At 41.7% G+C, this 20,801-nt stretch overlaps 1 protein-coding gene across 3 annotated transcripts in view; it reads left to right on the top strand.

Moving 5' to 3' along the window:
* The window catches only part of LOC137194149 (ephrin type-B receptor 1-B), a 162,659-nt gene that overhangs the window by 50,617 nt on the left and 91,241 nt on the right, over positions 1 to 20,801 (top strand). For all 3 annotated transcript variants that reach the window (XM_067605756.1, XM_067605754.1, XM_067605757.1), the window contains exon 2: positions 3,803 to 3,867. In XM_067605756.1, the coding sequence (XP_067461857.1) occupies positions 3,803 to 3,867 (65 nt within the window). The remainder of the gene's footprint in view (positions 1 to 3,802; positions 3,868 to 20,801) is intronic.

Below are 20,801 nucleotides of genomic sequence, written 5' to 3'. Positions count from 1 at the left end.
GCTGTACGTTCTTCTCTGAACTCCCATTCTATAGATGTTCTTCAGCCCAAGTGCTAGCAATATGTAATCATGCGTGTCTATGTGATGTATCATGCGTCTGCTTGCTGACGTGTAATTGTGTGAAGAGGGCTGCCTTATCGATCTCTACCGCAGGGCCCCATCAATGTTTAATGCAGTCTCTTGCTCTATAATTTCTCTCCCTCCCTCCCTCTATCCCTCTCTCTCTATCTGTGGAAACAGCCTACCATTTGGTATTGATCTATCACTTTCTGCTAATGAGAAGGAGCTGTGCTGTCCAGTATTGGAAGCTGTAGGCCCTTGGTTTAGCCTTGGTTTTAGCTGGGCTTGTGACTTCTGGGTTTTTACTAGTACATTGGCAGGGCATCAGCTTGAATGAGCCTTACACAATGAGCCAACCCACATCCGTTGTATGATTTAGAGTAACTAATATTCTGCAATGTAGTCACAATACATCCTTCAGCCTTGCGGCTCTTTGAATCCATTTAAGGCCAGCTACCCTGACACCTACAAGCTATTGTTTTCCAATAGATTTATGAGCCATGGTTACATAGTCAACATTAAGCTCTCTGTGTTAATAATTTTCCCACAGACTGAACTGCTAGTGAACCTGGCTGTTTAATTTATTGGAGCTTGCAGGTGGAGCTGACATAGCAGAATATGAATGCAGGAGAAAACACTCTGGGCTACCCTCCAAACATGAGGGACTACAGCAAGCTGGTGTCTTTCCTTGTCTTCCAAATGACTGAAAGGAGAGTAACAGGATGTGTGGTCAGATATAACTGCCATCAGAACAAGAGAGCCAGGGAAAAGGTGGACTAATTGTTTTTTATGAGGGTTTTATTGTCTAAGCTGAGGAGCAACACGGGCTAAAACTACTGGAGCCCACAGACATTTAGGAGAGTTGAATCAGAGAAAATAAGTGTCCCAGCTGCTTCAAAGGCAAATTAATAAGTTTATAGCATAATTTTTTGAATAGTGTGCACACGCCTAGAGAAGTATTTGATCCTAAAATGAACACATTAATTTGTATCTTTTTTCTGAAATATGTTCTTACATAGAATGGACCAACAGTCCTTTATTTAGTTTTAGCTTTTTTATATATATAACTGATTCATTCCTCTGAAAACCTAATTGTTTTGTAAGCTTCCGTCATAGGACTTATAATTTCAGCAATAAACCAAAATGTGCCTCTTGTAATTTTGAAAGAGCCGGCTTTTCTAATTAATGTAGGTAGCTCATTTTAAAATGAAACTCTTCAAATCCACTTACGATTAAATGGATGAATGGTCCACAAAACAGCTCATTTAAAACTCACACACATCCGCATACACAAGGGACATTTTCCAAATCCCCGGTGCCAGTGGACAGGTGTGTGAGCTGTGGCATGAAGGCTGTGTGAGCCCCACCCCATTGCTAATAACCACTTAGCATACTCCATTTACTCATCTGCTACTCTCCTTTTCTGCTAATGTTAGACATTAGGTCGTATGATGCGGCTCATCCATCCCTCCCATGGGCCTTTGACCCTTTTTTGTCTTCACCTTCTGCATCTTGCGCCCCTTTCCCTCCTCCTTTCTTTTTAAAAGGAAATGGAAAATGGCCTACCAAGTGCCTGTGTGATTTGACTAAAGCTTCTGTGATTTCCCCTGAGAAAGGGTTGGCAGTCCCCACAATGCTGGCTGGCGCTGAGGGCTGTTTCATGCTCCTATCTCCCCAGCTGACAGCAAGTCGCACAGGCAGGCAGGCAGGCTGTAGCTGGCTGGCTGTGGAAACTAGACAAGGCAAGGCTGATCTTAGGGAAATTGAAATACTGTGATGGAAGCTGGGTGTGAACAAGGCTGTCACTGTAGGTGTACACAGAAAATTGCTCTCTGAGTTGGCTGGTGAATGTGAGAGTGTGTGCACGTGCAGCCTCTGTCTATGTGTGTGTGTGTATGTCTTAATGTTGTCTATGTGTGAGAGCTTGCGTGTGTGTAGCAGAATTACCTAGGCTAATTGGTTTCATGTCTGAGGACAGTTTCTCCCAGTAAGTGGAGATTGAGAATGAAAGACCTCATTCCTTCCTACGGATGGCTTGTCACTCATCCTCAGTGTACTTGTTTTTTTAGCAAGACCACTTGAACTGCAGATGACGGGCTTCGAGTGCTCCATCATTTGGAATGATTTCTAAATCACTGCAAGTTCAGTGAGATTCCAAATAAGCAACAGCTGCGGGTGTGTGTTTCCTGTGGAGGAGTAGGTACAGGGAGGGCACGGAGGGCTGGGACCTCTTCTTGAACGAGAGTAGCGTCTGCTGGCTGTGTCTTTGCATTTAATCAGTGAGATTTCTCCCTTATCAACAACGTGTGCGGGTGTCTCTAGCCAACCGTTTGCTGTAATAGTGGATGATGTCCAAGCCATAGAAAACAGCAATCGCAGTTCTTCCGAAAATTCCCACACACCCTGCTTATCTACTACAGATCATCACCCAGACATACCATTCACTCTTCTGTCTCCCAGTTTTTTATCTGTCTTGGACACAACAAACAATTGAGGGCATGTTGTGTCTGTGGGAAATCAAAAAAATGTGAAATGTGCCCTGGTTCACTGTCAGTAAGATTGAGGGTTTAGGCTGGAGAATAAACTGTCTGTTACAGGGAAAATTATGAATCTATCATTACACTGCTAAGGCCAACATGTCACCTAGTCCATCACTCTATAAATCTGTATGTGTGTGTGTGTGTGTGTGAGAGAGAGACAGAGTGGAGAGGCCAGTGGATCATGGTGCCATACTTCTCTCTTCTTTCCTGAAGCTATATCAGGTTTCTAGATTTCAGTCAGTGTGCCAACAAGGCAGATATTAATCAGAACAGGGCCAACAAACTTCTTGAGTGAGCTGCCAGACTTATTTGTCTACAGTGAGAAAGAGAGAGAGAGATTGCGGGGAAGGAGAGGGGAGGAAGGGGGGGAGGAAGGGGGGGGGGGGTAATCTTTGTGTTCTTATATTTCACATATATGGGGCCAGATATGACACCTTGTGTAATACCTCTGTAATAAGTTCAAAGTGAGATCAATTTGAATCTTAGCTGAATTGCTACTCTTTTTCTAAGGTTAAGTGTTTTATTGTCTCATTTTTGTTTGCAACCAATGTACCATATAGTTATCTATTTGGGGATTTTGTGCAAATGTTCAGACAAACAGTGGAGCAAAAGACATTTTTCTGCTTCTCATTAAAGCTCTCACATATACTGTGTGCCCCTCCCGCACCTCTCCCGTAGAAGTTTTTAGGGCCACATTCCCACTAGGAGTAAACATACTAGAATGGCTCCCTCTGAATGTGTGAAGCTTTCTTTGGCTAAACAATGTGACAAAGTTCAGCACAGAGACTCACAAACACAAAAATATCCACACGTTTTTCCACAAATGGCTGCATATCGTGCGAATACATGCGCACACACGAGCGCAAACAAAGACAGGATGCTCATACTGTAGTTTCGTGCTCACACAGAGAGGACACAGTACAAAGCTCAGCGTTTAACAGCATGACAGAGGCTCAGACATTCCTTGCAGCAAAGTGCCAAGGTTTTGTTTCCATGTCTCTTGTCTTAACAGAGCCTAGCAGAGATGGATGAAATGCTGTGAAGGATTCATCTCCTTTCTGTTCATCGATGATAGTGTCAAGTGATCACTGGGGCTTGAATGCAGTTCAACTCTGTGGGATGATACTCAAAATAGCTTTTTTGAGGCTAACCACTGTTTCTCTCTCTCCTTCTCTCTTTTCTTTTTTCTTTCTCTGCTGCAGAAACCGTGATGGACACTCGGGTGGCCACAGCTGAACTAGGCTGGACAGCATATCCTAATTCTGGGGTGAGTCAGTGATTGCCAACACATACGCATGCTGAGTAAAATAAAAAAAAAACAGTTTCAGAAGTTTCTATTCAAACTCTTTCTGTTTGGAGGATGATAATTTGGAAGGGAGATGCGTAACATGAAACACAGTGTACATACAGAGATCCACAGCCAGACAGACAAATAGGCAGGAAGGCAGGCAGGATGGGAGTATAGACTTAAGTAGTGCCCAATGTAGCTTCTATTATGGGTATTATTTTCTCTCTGTCCCGGTTCATAATGACTTAATGACATAATGGGTCCACGTAAGCCCCAGAACACAGTACCTAAGTCCCTGTAAATGGAAGCTGGGGGGGATACCATAGACATAATGATACTGTAATGATACATTTATGCAGGGAAGTAGAGGATGAAACGGGGGAGGAGGAGCTAAGAGGATGGAAACGCTCAGAGCTTTTCAGATTTTAAGGGAACTATTTTCAACTTTCAGGTAGTTTCATGCACATGAAAGGAGTGAAAATGGAAGAAAGTGCCAAGTCATCAGAATAGGAACAGTGTTCTTTCTTTTTTTTCTTTTTTTTTTTTTTTTTTTTGAAAGAATCACTGTATCAGAAGTATGATTGCCCTATTACACTAATGGACCTAAAGAGAATTTTAAGACCTTGTTCTCACTGCTGTAATTCAATAATTGTGAATGAAATGTATGAAAGACTACAGCCCAACATGGACAGCATGAATCTTGCAGGAGGTATCCAGGACAATGAATGTTTCTTGCATTTTCTGGGTCTTTGGGTCTTTATGAGGCATTTTACACACGTGTAAAGGGAGCCTTTATTGCTCTTGAACAGAGCTTTGGCTCTGTTTAAACACTGGAGAGTGTGGCAGCCCAAAGGAGTTCTAACTAAAACAACCTGAAACCTGGAATAAACTAGTGTGGACATTATATGATGTGTGTGTGAGTGTGTGTGTGTGCGCAACAGGATCTCATTGCTGGCATCTTGTTGTCAACTTGTATTGCTAGTATAAATTACATTTATCCTTGAAACATTATATTGATATTCTCAGCTAGCAAAATAATGAATTAGCCTTGCCACTTTTTTTTACCACGCCAAATATAATTTTATAGAATCACCAGTGAAGGAATGTCCTTTAGCATCTGGTGCAATGGTTATGCTGTGGAAAAAAACATTTTCATTTTATACATACGTACATGAGTTGTGTGCAGATTAATCACCAGAAAAAACATACTCTTCATTCCAAATCTGGAGATTTTGAGTTCATCTTTGGGATGTTGGTCTTAAACTTGGTGCTGTTCACGCTGAATGCTGTGAAACACAACGTTTTTTTGTTGTTGTTGTTGTTGTTGTTTTGTTCATTTTAATTGCTAAATTGAGTCAACACATAACTGACAAGGTTCCATCACACTTACTTTATATGCAATGGAATAAACACAATCATTTCATAGATGTGTCATTCTGTAATATCTTTTCTCTCTGAAAAAGATGTAAAGAGGAAGTATTCAGTTAGACCTAGTGAGTAGAGACATCTACAATGCTATTTCCATCGCGGCCTCTTCAGTTCAGCAGGCCTCCAGGCACACAGAGCCTCTTGTCTGTGTTGAGCATAGTTTTTTAAGCTACTCCTGTTGTAAAGGTTCAGGCAGGGAGAGACCTGCTGTAGGGAGAATACACTCATACGGCTCACTAGTAGAACCTACCCTGCTATGCTGCTGCCTTGACCTTGCTGGTAGATTGTACGAGATGCAGCGTGATTGTGTAGCATTGCGCGCTCTCACACACTACCTCACACTCACACTCATGCACGTTTACACACACTAAGTTCCGCAGGTTTTTAATGGATTTCTGTTGTGTTAGAGTCTAAGCGGGCATCCAGACTGAAATCAGCCCTGCATTAAAACAATGCAGGGAGCTGTGTTGGTGGAGGCGTGTTGCTTCAGGTATAGACGAGACATGAAATACGATCCAGGAAGTCCTGTTTCAGTAACTGACCTGAAAATTTGAAGTCTTATCAGATGCCAAAATGCTGCACAGTGGTTTATAATACCCAGAGACAATCTGAAAAGTTATCATGGCAGCAACAATTTTATCTTTCATTGTGATGGTCATGAGCTAAACAACAGAAATATCCCGCTCATGTTATGAAGTAATCTACCAGGAATGTGTGCTTGCACTTGTTTCATCGGTCAACACAGTACCTCGCAGGTTCATTGCGTTGCGGCGAGATTCCAGATCACCCTGCATTTTTTTGCTGGAGCCCTCTGTGTTGACACCCTGCTGGTCTCATTCCAATGAATGAGGAGGCTACAGTTTTACACACAGTGCTAATGTTGGTCTGAAGATATAATTATGTCAAACCTAGACAGATCATTTCTAAATATACAACTGTCATCTTACAGATGAACCATGTGGTTGACTTGGAAACCAAATTTTCAATCAGTAATTACATACATTTGACATGTGTATTCAATGAGTGTTCTATATTTCATGTAATGAGCATAATTTGTACCTCAGCCACAAGTCATAGTGGAAGGTGAAACCTAAAAATATCTTGTAACCATGAATGTAGCCTACAGGGGGTGTGAACAGTAGTGTTAATGTAATGATACAGAGTGTACAGTGCACTTTGACATGTATGATCTTAATGATGATGTATATTTGTAGGTATAGCCAGTGGCTAAGTGGTCAATTTGCTTCTCTTTGCGGACCTGATAACTGCCTCCTTAATGCACACTGAGCAAGAGAAAAGGTGAACACACCTTTCATACATTTCCTTTGGCTCCTTCTCCTTCAGGAGTTCATAAGAAGTGTATAGGTGTGCCAGTGTGTGTGTTTGTGTTTGTTTGACCTGAAGGGTTAATTTAGAAGGATTGCAGAAGCAGTGTCATTAGTTCCAGTGGTGTAAACACGAGGACATATCAGGGTTGGCCATCTGAATATATAATAGAGAGGCGGTATATGGTTGCATGCTCGTATGTTCACATCTGCCAGAGAGAAGGAGAGCTCAGAAGGCAAACAGATGTGTACAGCAAACACTATTACATTCCTTGATAATGTGTATTTTTGCTCCAGCTGTATTATTTCATTTCAGTTGGATATATTCCTTCTTTCCCTCAGTAGACCCCTTATCTCTTTTTTCTCTGTTTCTGTCTCAACTTCATCGTTATGAGTCAGTCCTCTCTCTCTCGCTCTCTCTCTCTCTCTGTCTTCCTCTCACACACACACTTACTCTATGATAAATAAAATATGGAGTCCCAGAAAGGCAAATGCCCCTCGACCTTGCCATGCAGTGATGTGACAGGGCAGACACGGAAGACAATGACTCACACACTAACCTCATGCATGCACTTATAAGTAATGTGATTATTGTGAGCTTTCAACAGTTATCTGGTTTCTGAAACATCATCTAAACCCTGTTTTATTGATCAGGTTAAGTGATTAAACTAGTTAACACAACCATATTTCTGCCAGAGAAAATATAGCGTTTGCATGGCCTGTTTCTTGGTCATATATACACTTCACCTAAAGGGTTTTAACATGCAAGTATTTCTACCAAAGCTACATAGATTCCTTACATAATATGTACGGTTAATACTATTAAGTAATGCTGATGTTGGTTGAAGACATGATAAGGGACAGGGACTAAATCAGATTATTAATCAATTGAATGAGTTATCCTATTTTTGTTGTGGATAGAAACATATTATCTAATTTCCTGCTTCATCTATCACAGTAATCTGTATGCATGATGTAAACACTATCTTGTTGCAGAGAAGAGGATAAGGAATGTGATAAGTTGGGGTGTTGGATTACAAATATTTTGAAAGAGGAAGTCTTATTTAAAGTTTTCCATAATTTTTACCGCAAAATGCTTTGATGTCAACATGAAACCCCTTTCTCCTTAACTGTTATTGTTCCGTTTGTGAAAAATGAAATTTATGAGTGTTTTAACTTTGTAAATTAGTAGATTTTCAATTCAGATGCTTGGGATAAAAGAGTGAGTACTCTGAAAGAAAAAAATGCAGGTGATTCTGGCAAAAACAAAAAGATGTTGGCACTCAGTCCACTTAGCAAAAGGTGTTAAGTGGACAATGTGCATGGTTATGCACATTGAGGAAATCATTTAATGAAGAGAAACAAGTTTCTTTATCTCCAATTTATTTCTGCATCATTCTTGAATGATTTAGATAAAAAGGGGAAGCAGCTAAAAATTGGTTTCCTTTGGGAGTAGGCTGATGGGATTAGGTGGAGTGTGGAGTGGAAGGGGACGAGGGCGAGAGATGAAAGGTGAGAGGTGAGGGGAAGAGAAATGTGTTTCTGGCGGAGGGGCAGAAGGGGTTACAGGATCAGGAAGGGGGGCGGGGGAGGGATTAGGAGAAACCGGAGCAAGAGAGGGTAAGAAATCAATTGTGTGTGAACAGGACCAAAAAAAAAAAAAGAAAAAGTAGCCCTTCAACATATCGCTGGGTGTGTGCATGGAGGAGAGCTTGGACTAACTCATGTGACTCTGGGGGACAGCCTGAGGGGGAGCGGGGGAGGGGGGGGGTTCGGGGCGCTATGGGGTCAGTGGGGTGGCGGTGGCTGCGCTGACAGAGGCTGTGGGTGCTGTCAAGCGCGGAGAAACAGGGCAAGTTGGTGTGGTCGCAAGGGCTTGGGGAGGAGAGGGATAAAGAGGGGGCCAAGTGAGCAGTGAGAGGGCTGCAGGGGATAAACGCTGACGGACAGGAAAAGGTGTGGCGGAGCGAGAGTAGAAAGATAAAAAGGAGATTTGGGGGGAAAAGCCATCAGTGCTTTGGTTGTAGCAGGTGCAACAGAACGGTTGGAGAAAGAATAGATCTCATCCTGACATGTTTGTTTGTATTTACACTCACTTGTGTTTCTACATGTAGGCTTGTGTGTGCTCAGGCATAAATTCAAGTGCCTGTGTGTGCTGTTGCATATCTGCACCTGCGGATGTGAGCGTGTGCAAGTGCAGGTGCCGTTAGAGGAGAGGCGTATCTGGATGTGCCCGGCCTAGCTCCCTGATGTGCGCTGTGCCTCAGCGAAGCTCCTGTGGGCCTTAACTGGACAGGTGTCAGTATATACTCAGCGATTCCTAAAGAGCACAGATAGATCCATAACAGCCATCTCACCATCTGCTGACCGGACTCAATACACCTCAATTATTCATACATTGACAGACAGACAGGCAGTGGCTCAATGGGTATAAGGGAACGTGGGAGAGAAAAGAAAAGTGAAGAAAGTGAAAAAGAGGAAAGAGGAAGGAGAAAAGGATTGATTGAATGTAGATAATAAGTCAGAGAGAGAGAGAGATGGACAGGAAAAAAGATGGAGGGTGAGTGGGAGGGAATAAGAAAGAGAGACAGAGGGATGGAGGTGAACTCTGAACCTGGAGAGCCGGAGCTGAAATGGAATGAGAGGAGAAAAACGACAGTGAGTCATGATGGCTGCGCTTCAGCGGCCAGGTGAGAAGAGTGCCTTCATTACATGCACGCACATACACACACACACACACACACACACACACACACACACACATACACATACAAATAAGCTGATGAAAACCGCAGACAAAATGCACTCGTTTGCACATTCACACATCTATCTCCTTTTTAAATTCTTCAGGAATGAGTTATGGTTAAAAATGAATTGAATATATGTGCACATTCATGGAAATACATACACACACATGCACACCAGACATTGTCATACCAGTGGGAGACCTGTTTCATTTTGCCTCTATCGTCATTGAGCGTGTGTAGCCAGACAGTTGAATTTGCTCGCAGCTCAGACACAGACATCTCTGCTCAGCATGAAGAATGGTAAGACAACGAATTGCTTAGATCACAACACATCTTTGGCTTTCTGTCTGTGTGTGTTTTTGTGTGTGTATGTCTATGTTTATAGCTGTTTTTGTGTGTCTGTTTGGATGCCTGTCTGTTAGGTTATTGTCTTTAGAACCACTCCCATATCGTATTTTAGTTCTAAACATTTGTTTTAAAAGGAAGGATTTCATTTAGATTCCAAAACTTGCACGGAGACACGCCCACAGCGTACACGTAGTTACAATCTAAGTAAGTGTACAACACAAACAGGATGTAGTTACAGGATAAACTAGGCTGGTTTCATATTGTGTGCCACATTTCTCTACTCTTCATTTTTTACCATTCCCCCATTTTCTTCCCCCCCCTCTTTGAAACGAAATAACATGTGGCTACCTCAATTATTGATTTCCTTCCTGTGGATTTCTGTTCCATATTTCGCATGTAAGAATTCTCTTGGATGTATTAGGAACCAAGGACATTTTTTTTAGTCAAAGAATAAATAAAAGAACAAAGTGATAGAACTAGGGCAAAAAAAGAAAGAAGAAATGAGTCCATCCTTAATTTCGTGTGAATTTGGAGGAGTGTGAAGCAGTAGCTGGAGGCTCAGTCTTGTATATGTGGGAGTGTGTCTACCTCAGTACCTGCAGTACCTGCTTTTTCAGCAGTCCTACAAAGCTGGCAGAAATAGCAGTAAACCCTCCCATTCTTCACCTCCATTCTTTTAACCACACTGTTTCCGTGCCTTTTTTTCTGCCTTTCTTTACTCCAGCTTGTCTGTCTCAGAGCTCTGACTCCCTTTTTGCTCTATCTTCACCTTACCAACCTCCCCACCTCCCCCTCTGTGTCTTTGTGTCTGGAGGATAGGGCTGTCAGGTGTCATGCCTTGCAGGATTTTTATACACACACATTCATACATACGCTCAGACAGGCAGGGGCCCCTTTGCACCCAAAAGCTCTGATACCCTGCCATTCACCGGTCCCCTGCTGACACGCTCTTTGTGATTTGTCCCTAAATGGCCTCGCCTTGGGCCATAGGGGGCCAGGGAGCCTGCGGGGTGACAGCTTTCACTCTTTTTCTCTCCCCTTGCGTTTCTCTCACTCCCTTTACCCCTTGTTATCACATTCCATTTCTGTTCATTATTTTTATACCTCCCGTCCACTCTAAATTATTTAAGCTCTTACTCTTTACATTCTACGCAGTCCTTCTGTGGATTCTTCTCTGGAGTCTCTCTTGCTCTTCCTCTTCCACTTTTTTTAACATTTTATTTTCTTCTCTTTACAGACCTTGTAGTGCATCAGGGCACATCTCCAATTTCAATATATATACACAGTGATGGTGAATCATTTAGTCTTCCTCCTTATCATCCTCCACAATAGATCCATAAGGTTGCAGAAGCTATCAGATTTCAACACAATACGTGGCTTGAGCCTTTTTCACTGGGTGACTCAGGCTAATGTTGCTACTGGTAACTGAAAGCCCTGCTGAGGCAGTGTCAGAAACATGGTTTCTCTGAAGGTACTTGAGTGGGTGTTACCAGGTGCATCGTGAGATACAGTACAAGTCTTGAGGAAACAGCTCTCACCACCTCCCCTCAGTCTTTCACATCCCTTCGCGATTTTACTGAGTGAAGAGCTGATACATCCAGCGGATCTCTCCATGGATGTAGCCACCGACCCGCACCCTGCTGCTGGCCCGAGGTCTGGAAGAACTGTGCCCATGGCTGCTTGTGTCTTCCCCGCTCAGTCCACAGCTGGCTGCAATGGCAACAGCGCCCTGGGTTCCTCCTCTGCTGCAGAGGCCATATCCCATCCTGCAACCGTTGATCCTCCTGTGATCACCTCAACTGGCTCCTCTTTCACATCATGGCCTGGGAATTCCCAGTTTCGCCACCCCAGGCAACATAATTGGAGCACCAAGGTGCATCCCCAATCAGATCTGCCACTGCCACAATCTCTGTCTCTGCCTCGCCCCTCAACACTTCATCTTTATATCTGGTGCAATCCCATCCCTCGGGCAGTCCTGTGGCCATTTTTCCAGTTTACTGTCAGTACAACTTGCTAAAAGGAGAACTAGTGCAGCATGAATGAACCTGGATTTTATTGACAATTTCGACCTGTTCTGGAACCGCAGACAATTGTACAGAACCAGCGGACTTCATCCAAACCTGCATGGGGCAAGGCTGCTCTCTGCAAACATTGACTATGCATTGGTTAGCTTGCAAAATGACTGTTTGAGACAGTGCATGCCACCATAAAGTAATCCACACATACAATCAAAATAATGTTCACTGCCATCCTTTTAACAGTCCCTGTTAAAAATGAATCTAGCCAAATTTATCCCCAACCACACATGGGGCATAGACTGTCAAACTCACATTCAGCTGCTCCACCTGTAAATCACATCCCAATCTGTCTAACACTGTAATTCTATCTCCAAAGTACCCCGTTCAGTAAATTATGACAATCTTATTACACGCACTATAATTCCATCCTCGCCTCCCTCCATATTTGGTCTGCTAAATGTGGGATCACTGTCTAACAAATAATTTATCTGTCAAGATTTTATTGTCTCCCAAAATCTAAACTTTTTTCAATCACTGAGTCATGGCTTACCCCTGATGACCTCTCCGCTCTCATTGATGCCACTCCTTCAGGCTACTCTCACTTTCATCAACTCAGGTCACATGCACAAGGTGGTGGGGTTGCCATACTTCACAAAAATGCCCCCAAGTGCTCCATGATCTGTATAGGCCTTTTCATCTTTTGAATTTCTGGCCTTTGTGATAGATGGCATGCTGCTGGTCTTCTGCCTAATAGTATACAGACCCTCCAAGTCCAATATTGATTTTATCAGTGAATTCTCTGATCTCTCCCACATTGCTCTGAAATACAACAATATTCTCATTCTCACAGGTTTCAACATCCACATTTGCTGTCCCCCTGAAGCAATGACCCGTGATTTTATAAATTTACTTGAATCCTTTGGTCTCCAACAATCTGTGAATGGCCCAACCCATGTTAAAGGCCATACCCTAGATTTAGTTCTCTCCTCAGGTCTCTCTAACCTCTCTTACATATGCAGTCTATCCCTGAAATGTTCAGGAACTTTTCCCGCATGGGGTCATGTGTGAATGGGAGCAGGGAACAATATTCAGAGAAATCTGCTCTGCTTTTTCCCACCTCAAGACCTTGTAACATTTCAGGGAAAATGCTGGTATGGCTGTCTTGTGAATAAAAGCAGTAACATTGCAGGGACAATCACATAAAGGGTTATGTCCATCTGATGGAAGGCGCTTTCACTTGGAGTGAACAAACCAATTACAAAATTCCGCTGATGATGTATTTGAATCCGCGACTTGTTTACTGTTGCCTGTTGCCTACTGTCGCGCAAACTTGTTGAATATTAAATACATTACAAGAACAGGACAAAAACAGCTTATCACCTGTCATGTTCCTGAAAACAATAAGAGAGCCTCGCCTCATCTTATTCTTCCTCTGAGTTTTATGGCAGTTGGCATCCATGAGTGTTGCATTACCGCCATCTACTGGACTGTCCGTTGTTCTATCTATTCTGGCATTGCCATGGCATGTGTGAAAAGCCACAAGATGGAAATGTTCCTGAATGTAGCTACATGTGCGAATAGTGAAAATCACTAGCAATGCCTGAAAGGTTATCCCAGTAATTTACCAGGAACTATGTGTGAAAGAAGCTTATATATCCAACCCTGTGATAAAGGATTTTCACCTATCTGATCACAGGGCAATCATTTTTGACCTCAATTTGCCACACGCTTCTCCTGTCTGCCCTGCTCTTCTCTGCTCTTGCATTCTAAACTGTTTCACTGCCACTAGGTTTGCAGAAGCCTATAGAGAGGCTCCCATCACTACCAGTACCAAGGCTGCTCCATCCTATGTGAGCACAGAAGAACTTGTCTCGCTTTTCAACAATACTGTTCGGCCACCCTTGACGCTGTTGCACCGGTCAAAACTAAAAAACATAAGCCTTTGGCCTCACCTTGGCTTAATAACAGTATCAACAGAGAAATAAGGAGAGCATGCAGAAGGACAGAGCAGAGGTGGAAGTGGGATAAATTGCAGATCTCATTTCAAATTCTGAAGGGTTTCTTGGATTAATACCAGCTAGCTGTCAAAAATGCCAGGGCTCAATACTTTTCCAATTTTATTGACAAAAACTGTCATAATCCTAGGGTACTTTTTAATGTGTTAAACTCTGTCACCTCCTCCACTCCCATCCCCTGCTTAGAAGCATCTCTATATGTGAGGATTTCCTAAACTTCTTTAGAGACAAAGTACTTGACATCAGAGCTAGTATTAGTCCACCTGTAAATATCCTATCCATCTCCTCTGAGAACACTGCAGTTCTAAATTCCTTTAACTCCATCACTTTACCAGAACCAAGACCTCCACCTGTTCTCTCAACATTATTCCAACTAAACTCTTCAAAAAAGTTTTTGGCACCATTGGCCCCGTTCTTTCAATTATCAGTAGCTCCCTGGAAACAAGCCATGTTCCCCAATCTTTCAAACATGTAGTGGTCCAGCCACTTAAAAAAAATCTAGATTCTTCAGTCCTCAATAATTATAGACCAATCTCCAAACTCCCCTTCTTTCTAAAATCCTTGAAAAAGTAGTTTTTAACTAACTGTTGTCCCACTTGGCTCAAAACTGTATTTTTGAAAATTTCCAATCTGGTTTCAGAGCTCTTCACAGTAGTGAATCTGCATTACTAAGAATAACAATCTCCTTCTAGCTTCTGACTCAGATAACTGCTCCATCCTCTTGCTCCTAGATCTAACTGCAGTCTTTGACACAGTAGATCATTCTGTTCTCATTCACAGGTTAAACAAATAGGCAGGGGTTCTGCCTTACCTGGATCTCTTCATATTTATCCAACAGATCTTTCAGTGTCTCTGTTAGCAACTCATTCTCATTCATTCCTCTACCCCCATGTCCTGTGGTGTCCCCCAAGGTTCCATACTCAGTCCTATCCTCTTCTCCATGTATTTGCTTCCACTAGGCCACATTATTCAAAACATAACATTTCTTTTCACTGTTATGCGGATGATACATAGATCTACCTCCCCCTAAAGCCTAATAACTACAACAAACTAACTGACCTCAATAATTGTCTTCAAGACATCAAATCCTGGATGGCTACAAACTTTCTCCATTGCAATGAGAATAAAACTATTGTTTTATTTGGACCACAGCATTTGACCAACATTATTTTTCCTCATCTTGGCCCATTGGCCCCTTCTGTTAAATCACGTGCAAAAAATCTTCAATCAAAAACAAATCAATCAGGTAAAATCAAGCTTCATGCAGCCCCGCATCATCTCCAAACTCAGATCAGTTGTCTGTACTTCTGACCTGGAGAAAGTCATTCATACATTCATATCCCCCACCTTTAATATTACAACTCATTATATTTTGGTGTCACTCAGTCTTGTTTATCTTGTCTCCATTTAGTTCAAAAGGCAGCAGCAAGAATTTTCACAAGGTCAAAAAAGAGGGAGAATATTACTCCCATTCTTGCCTCCCTACACTGGCTGCCTGTAAGCTACAGAATTGATTTTAAAATCCTGATGTTTGTTTACAAGGTGTTAAATGGTTTCGCCCCCTTTTACGTCACAGAACTTCTGTCCCCATATCACACTGTCAGAGCTCCAAAACTATGGAATACTCTTCCTCCTGCCAAGAGTCATCTTAAAACACACTTCTACTCATTAGCTTTAAACTGTGCCTAACTAAACCAGCTGAGGTATTTCTTCTGAAATCTCTGTAGGTCTGTGTTGCCACTATGGGCTCTGTGTGACCATTTGCCTCTTCTATTATTATTATTATTATTATTATTATTATTATTATTATTATTATTATTTATCATCACTGATTTTTCCCTTTTTCTTCTCTTCTATTGTGTTTGTTTACTTCTTCTGTTTTTTGTTTTCCTCTGCATCTGCTATAAAGCAGTTTGAAGCAACTGTGTTGTGTGTAAAGTGCTATATAAATAAAGTTGAATTGAGTTCTCAGTGTTTCAAGACGATTACATTAACCTTGTTGTTGTCATTTAAAGACCAGTTGACTTAATAAAGGTCTCCAAACCTTTCACTGCTTTATTTGTAGGTTTATTCATTCAAATCTAATTAGGGTAATTGTATAAAGCTCTTAAACAAGAACATATTTAAAAGGACTATAATATTAGTACTTTCCTTTATTTCTGCAGTCAAAATAAATAATTGGAGAGTAAAAATTACTTCTATAGTTTAGAATTATTGCCTCATTTCTTTGTTAATTAATTGTCATAATTTTGTGACTTTGTTTTTTTGAGTCAATTAAAAAAGAAAAAAAAAAAGAATTACTACTAAAGTTGCCAGTGTTTATATTGATATCCCAACATCTGAAATGTGCAGTAGAATATGTATGTAAAACATTTACTCAAAAACTTGCAGCTGTAATTCCAACTATTACATTTTTCAGATGCAAAATATAATTCAAATATTTTCAGTACAATTAATTCAATTCAGTTTTCATGTATATTCAGTTGTTTCTGTTTTCTTACCTACAGTGTCAAGCAGCCTTGTAACTGCTCCACCACCCACCAATCTCCTTGAATAATGCTTGTATTAATAATGAGGTCCACATTTTTTAAATCTTCTGTGGGAACCATGAGACTAAATTGCATGCAGTTAACATTTAAATGTTACTCTTCTTGGGTAGAGTAAAACACATTTATGTTCACTTTCAGCCTGCCGTCTTCAGTGTACACAGTAAAGACTGCATGTAGTAGCTACAATATCTAGGAGGGTTGTATATACCAGCTACATCTTTAGCCCAGCAGATCATTTACTGCTTCAAAGAAACCAGCACATAATTGAAAATGCGAGTGTTAATAATGATATTACAAAAGTTGGATGAAAGAGTGGGAGAGTGAGGCGCCTGGGTGGATTGTTCACTTGAATGGCACAGCATGATGCCACATTATGTGCATCACTTACAGGATCTAAGAAAAATGGCATATCAAAGACATTTGAGAGCATGTAATGTGACCAAATTGTAAATAATGTGTCAACGCAGCACATTTCTCACACAGCATAAATGCACATTCAGATAGTTTGGAAATCATCAGGACCGAAAAAAACAAAAAAACCTTTTTGTTTGTACATCCAGCAACATCAACATAAACCTGCTTGCTTAACCCCACGTATTGATAAATGTGTAAACGTATTGATCAGAACATGCGTGGTCAGGGAGCAAATCTTCAATGAGTCTCATTCTGACTCGGACGGACAGACGGACAGTGTTCTATTTGAGTTCAGTCAAACTGTGTGACTGTAATTATAGAGTGGCTGGGATCTGGCAGGACTGGGAGTGTTTCAGACATCACCATTTCCTCCCCATCCATCACATTCAGCCAGGCGGAACTAGGCCTCAGATGCCCGCAAAATAATCATTCCCATGCAACTGGCCTGACAGCAGCCCTCATTCAATAACACAGCTGATCAGAAATGATAATAGCAATCATGCCACTGCATATTTTAGTGGCTGCACTCTGTTTGTGTGTGTGTAAGTATGTGTGAGGGGGGAGATGAGGCGTAGCTTTCAAAATATATGAATTTACAAGAGACAATAGGCATGTGTCTCAAGGCTTGTAAGGGGATGTGAGTAAATGTAGCTGCAGTTATTGTTACCAAAGCAAACCAGCTGTTGCTTTATATGACATGTCCATTCTATCGACTTCAAGGAACCAGAACCTAAGGTCGAAATGCAAATGTCCTCATTAAGTCAGACAGATTCGAAACAGCCTTTGGAAAGAAAAAGTTATCTGGCTTGTGATTACTGACAGTGGTGAGCTTTGCAAAATGAGAAGAGCATCTTTCAGCAGGGGCATAAAGAGTTCAATCCCTATTTCAGCTTTTCATGTCCAGCTATAATCCACTGTCCTTCTGAGACCTTGGCCTTTACAAATCAGTCAATGTGAATTTCACCTGCATGGGTGCGATTCCTTTTTCTTCTCGTCTCTCTTTTATCAAAAGTCAGCTCTTTAAATGCTGATTTATTCATGCCTAATTATTAAAAAATGGATTCTATGAAGGTATACTTTCCCTGCCTCAGTGCAGTGTTGTGTTGTCATGAATAACAAATAGGCTCATTATTGAAATGTCCATCCTAATCCTGTAGTATGAAAAGCAATCTCCTGTTTGCCTCCACCCACGTTTTAGTCCTGCAATGATAGATGAACAGGACAACTCTTAGGTAGAAAGTGCTCTAAAATGTGCCAGCCATTCCTCTTGAGGTTACAGATGTAAACACAACACCCTAGCTATACTGTTAGCGGAAACACTATATAAGAACCCTGAATCCTTTCGGGAACACATGAAAAATGAAGCAGCCTCTGCTACTTACTGTATTCCTTTGAAGGGTAAGCTCAAAGTTGAGTACTTCTTCTGAAAAGGGCGCCAAAAAGTCAGTTGTAAACTGCATCAGCAGAGCATAGACAGGGACAAAGGTGAGGGGAACACGGTGGCGGTGAAGCAGTTCCATTTGGCCATTGCTCTCTACTATTTAATACATCTCTTGCCTTGGGTCCTGCTATAAAAGCCCATCATCGGCCTGAGTAATGGGGGTTTTGACGGCCATTCAAGAAACAGTTGTCAGACACTCATCTACTATTTGCAGTGGCATTTTGTAGACCTTTTGTAGGCTGAGGAGCTTTAAATGTGGAAATGCTGTGAACTGCTCATCACCCATCTGTGTTCAGTATGTCTTAGCATGTAGCTGTATTAACTGGCGCTGATTGATTTGAAAAGCAGTTTGTGAGTGTGACTCCAGAGAGGATCAGACAGCAGACTGGAGGTTAAAGATCAGCCCGATAGATGCTTCTGTACTCAAGCCTCTGTCGCGTGTGAATTGACTGAGGTTGAATGATGAGCTAAAAGTAGTCAAGACACATCTTTATGTATGTGCAGTTAAGCCCAAGCCACAACCAGATTGCTGCCAAGTGTTTTGGCTGGTCTGTATGATTTAGGGTAAGTTACAGTACATCAGGACAGAAGTTGTATTGCTCATATTTTATTCCTGAATTGCATTTTGTGGCAACCACTGGCCCTTTTCCACCAAATAGTCCCAGGAAAAATGAGCACCAGAAACTAAACACAGGAAGTAAATCAGGAAATAAACGTCCTTTTTTGCAATCTCTCTTTGTTTTTCTACAGCATCTGACGATAGGTAAATCATACCCATAGCAGAAAGCAACAGCTTTTCTAGAGACACAATTCATTTATGTCAAGACAAAAACACAGTCATTGTTGTTCTTTATTTACTCCTTTATAACTGCCCATGCAAATCCTGACTCCCATTTATAATACTGATACTATTAGTACCCACTGCTGATTACTGTGTGAATGACTCCTGTACACAAGTTGTGGCAGCTTTGAGGCCTGACCAATCAGCAATAGTCAGGCTCTGCCCTGGTAGGTCCTTGGCCATCAGAAAGTACAACCCCCAGGACAGGAACTTTTGGGGACAGGAAACGTATGAAGTTCTAAGTTTGTTCAGTTGAACAGCAAGTTAAGTTCCTGAACTCCTAAAAAAAATGTTCCTAAAATGTTCCAGGGTTACTGAAAGAAATCCTGCAGTAAAAAAAGGGGCAATGAATATGACCAATCGTATTATTCTCACACTAGACGCACAGTATTATCTGCAGTTTTTGCTGTATCAGTATCAATCTTGACTGAAATCTTGCAGTATGTGTACAGTAGCGCCTGTCCTGTTCCCACCGTCCCTGCTCCAAATGACTCATTAGTCCAGCCCATTTCTCCTGTTATTATCCACAGGTGTTACATCCATGCTCCGATAGGTTAGTCATCTCAGCCCTGTGACTGCAGCTCTGCTTGTCCCTAGTTCGCTGCTGGGTGTTGTAGGCCTCTATAGAGCAAGACTGGCCATCTGAGCTGCTCTTTGTTATTTTAGCCTTTGAAGGTAATGGCAGGAGATCAATGTGATGAATGGCCTTTATGAGGGCAGAGTATCGATGGCTTGATGGCAGTGAGCTGAAGCTGTGGGAAGGGGAACATCAGCCTGAATATATTACCGGCTTCTCCCTCTCGTCTCCTTGATTTCTCTCCACTCTATATTTTTCTTTTACCTATCACTCTGTCTCTTTCTTTTCTCCGCCCTCTCCTCTCCAGCTCAGCTAGCTGTGACTGGTCATTAACACAAACATTAAGCGCTCTGTGAATCCATAGCTCCTTCATCTCCTCGCTACTGCCTATAAAACAAAGCAGCCATAATGACACACACAATGGCCACACTTGACAATCAGGGGCAAGGGAAGAGTGTTTTCTGTATTACTGGCAAAAGCAAAGCTATTGGAGAGGAGCCAATAGGTACATTTGGTTGGCGTCAAAATGAGGGTTGTGTAAAGTGGTTTTCAATATTTATCTGGTGTTTCATCAGCAACAAAGTTGGAGTTCAATTGCTTAATAAACTGAGAAAGGGTTGACTTTATAGAGACACATAAAAGTGAGACTCTAAGTGATGTGGATCATTCTTATATACCATACATTCAAGCCATGACTACAGTGTCATGAAGACATAATCCACATCTATGGTTTCTGTCCTGATTGCCACAAAGAAAACATTTTCTCTTGTCACTTGTACCTATGAAAGATCTGCAAAAGGGAAACGTGGTATGGTAGTACAAAAGAGGAGATGCAGTTGGGAGTATAAAGATAATCACATTCCTGTCTCTCCTCCGCACCTTGTTCACCTTGAGCCGATATGAATGATACATGCCAGCAACAAACATCTATGCTTAGGTCTATAATGCATGGACTAAATATACACAGTGCAGGACTAACAGTGTTATTTTATGCACAAATCCTTGAAGAGGAAATGGATGCAAGGACCAGGGAATTCCATTATCGGTAAGGTGACAGGTGATGATGCTTTCTCTTTTCTCTCTTCTCTGCCAAGGTCAGAAAGATGTCACGGAGTAGTACAGGAGATAGATTTGATTTAAATGATGTAAAAGGTCTGGGAAAGAGCAAAGAAATAGAAAGAGGAAACCAAGCCTCGGTATTGATGTGATT

The sequence above is a fragment of the Thunnus thynnus genome, chromosome 12, assembly GCF_963924715.1.
Source record: "Thunnus thynnus chromosome 12, fThuThy2.1, whole genome shotgun sequence".
In the NCBI taxonomy this organism is placed as follows: domain Eukaryota; kingdom Metazoa; phylum Chordata; class Actinopteri; order Scombriformes; family Scombridae; genus Thunnus; species Thunnus thynnus.
The sequence above is the reverse complement of the archived record's forward strand: the minus strand, read 5'-3'. Positions and strand labels throughout refer to the sequence as shown.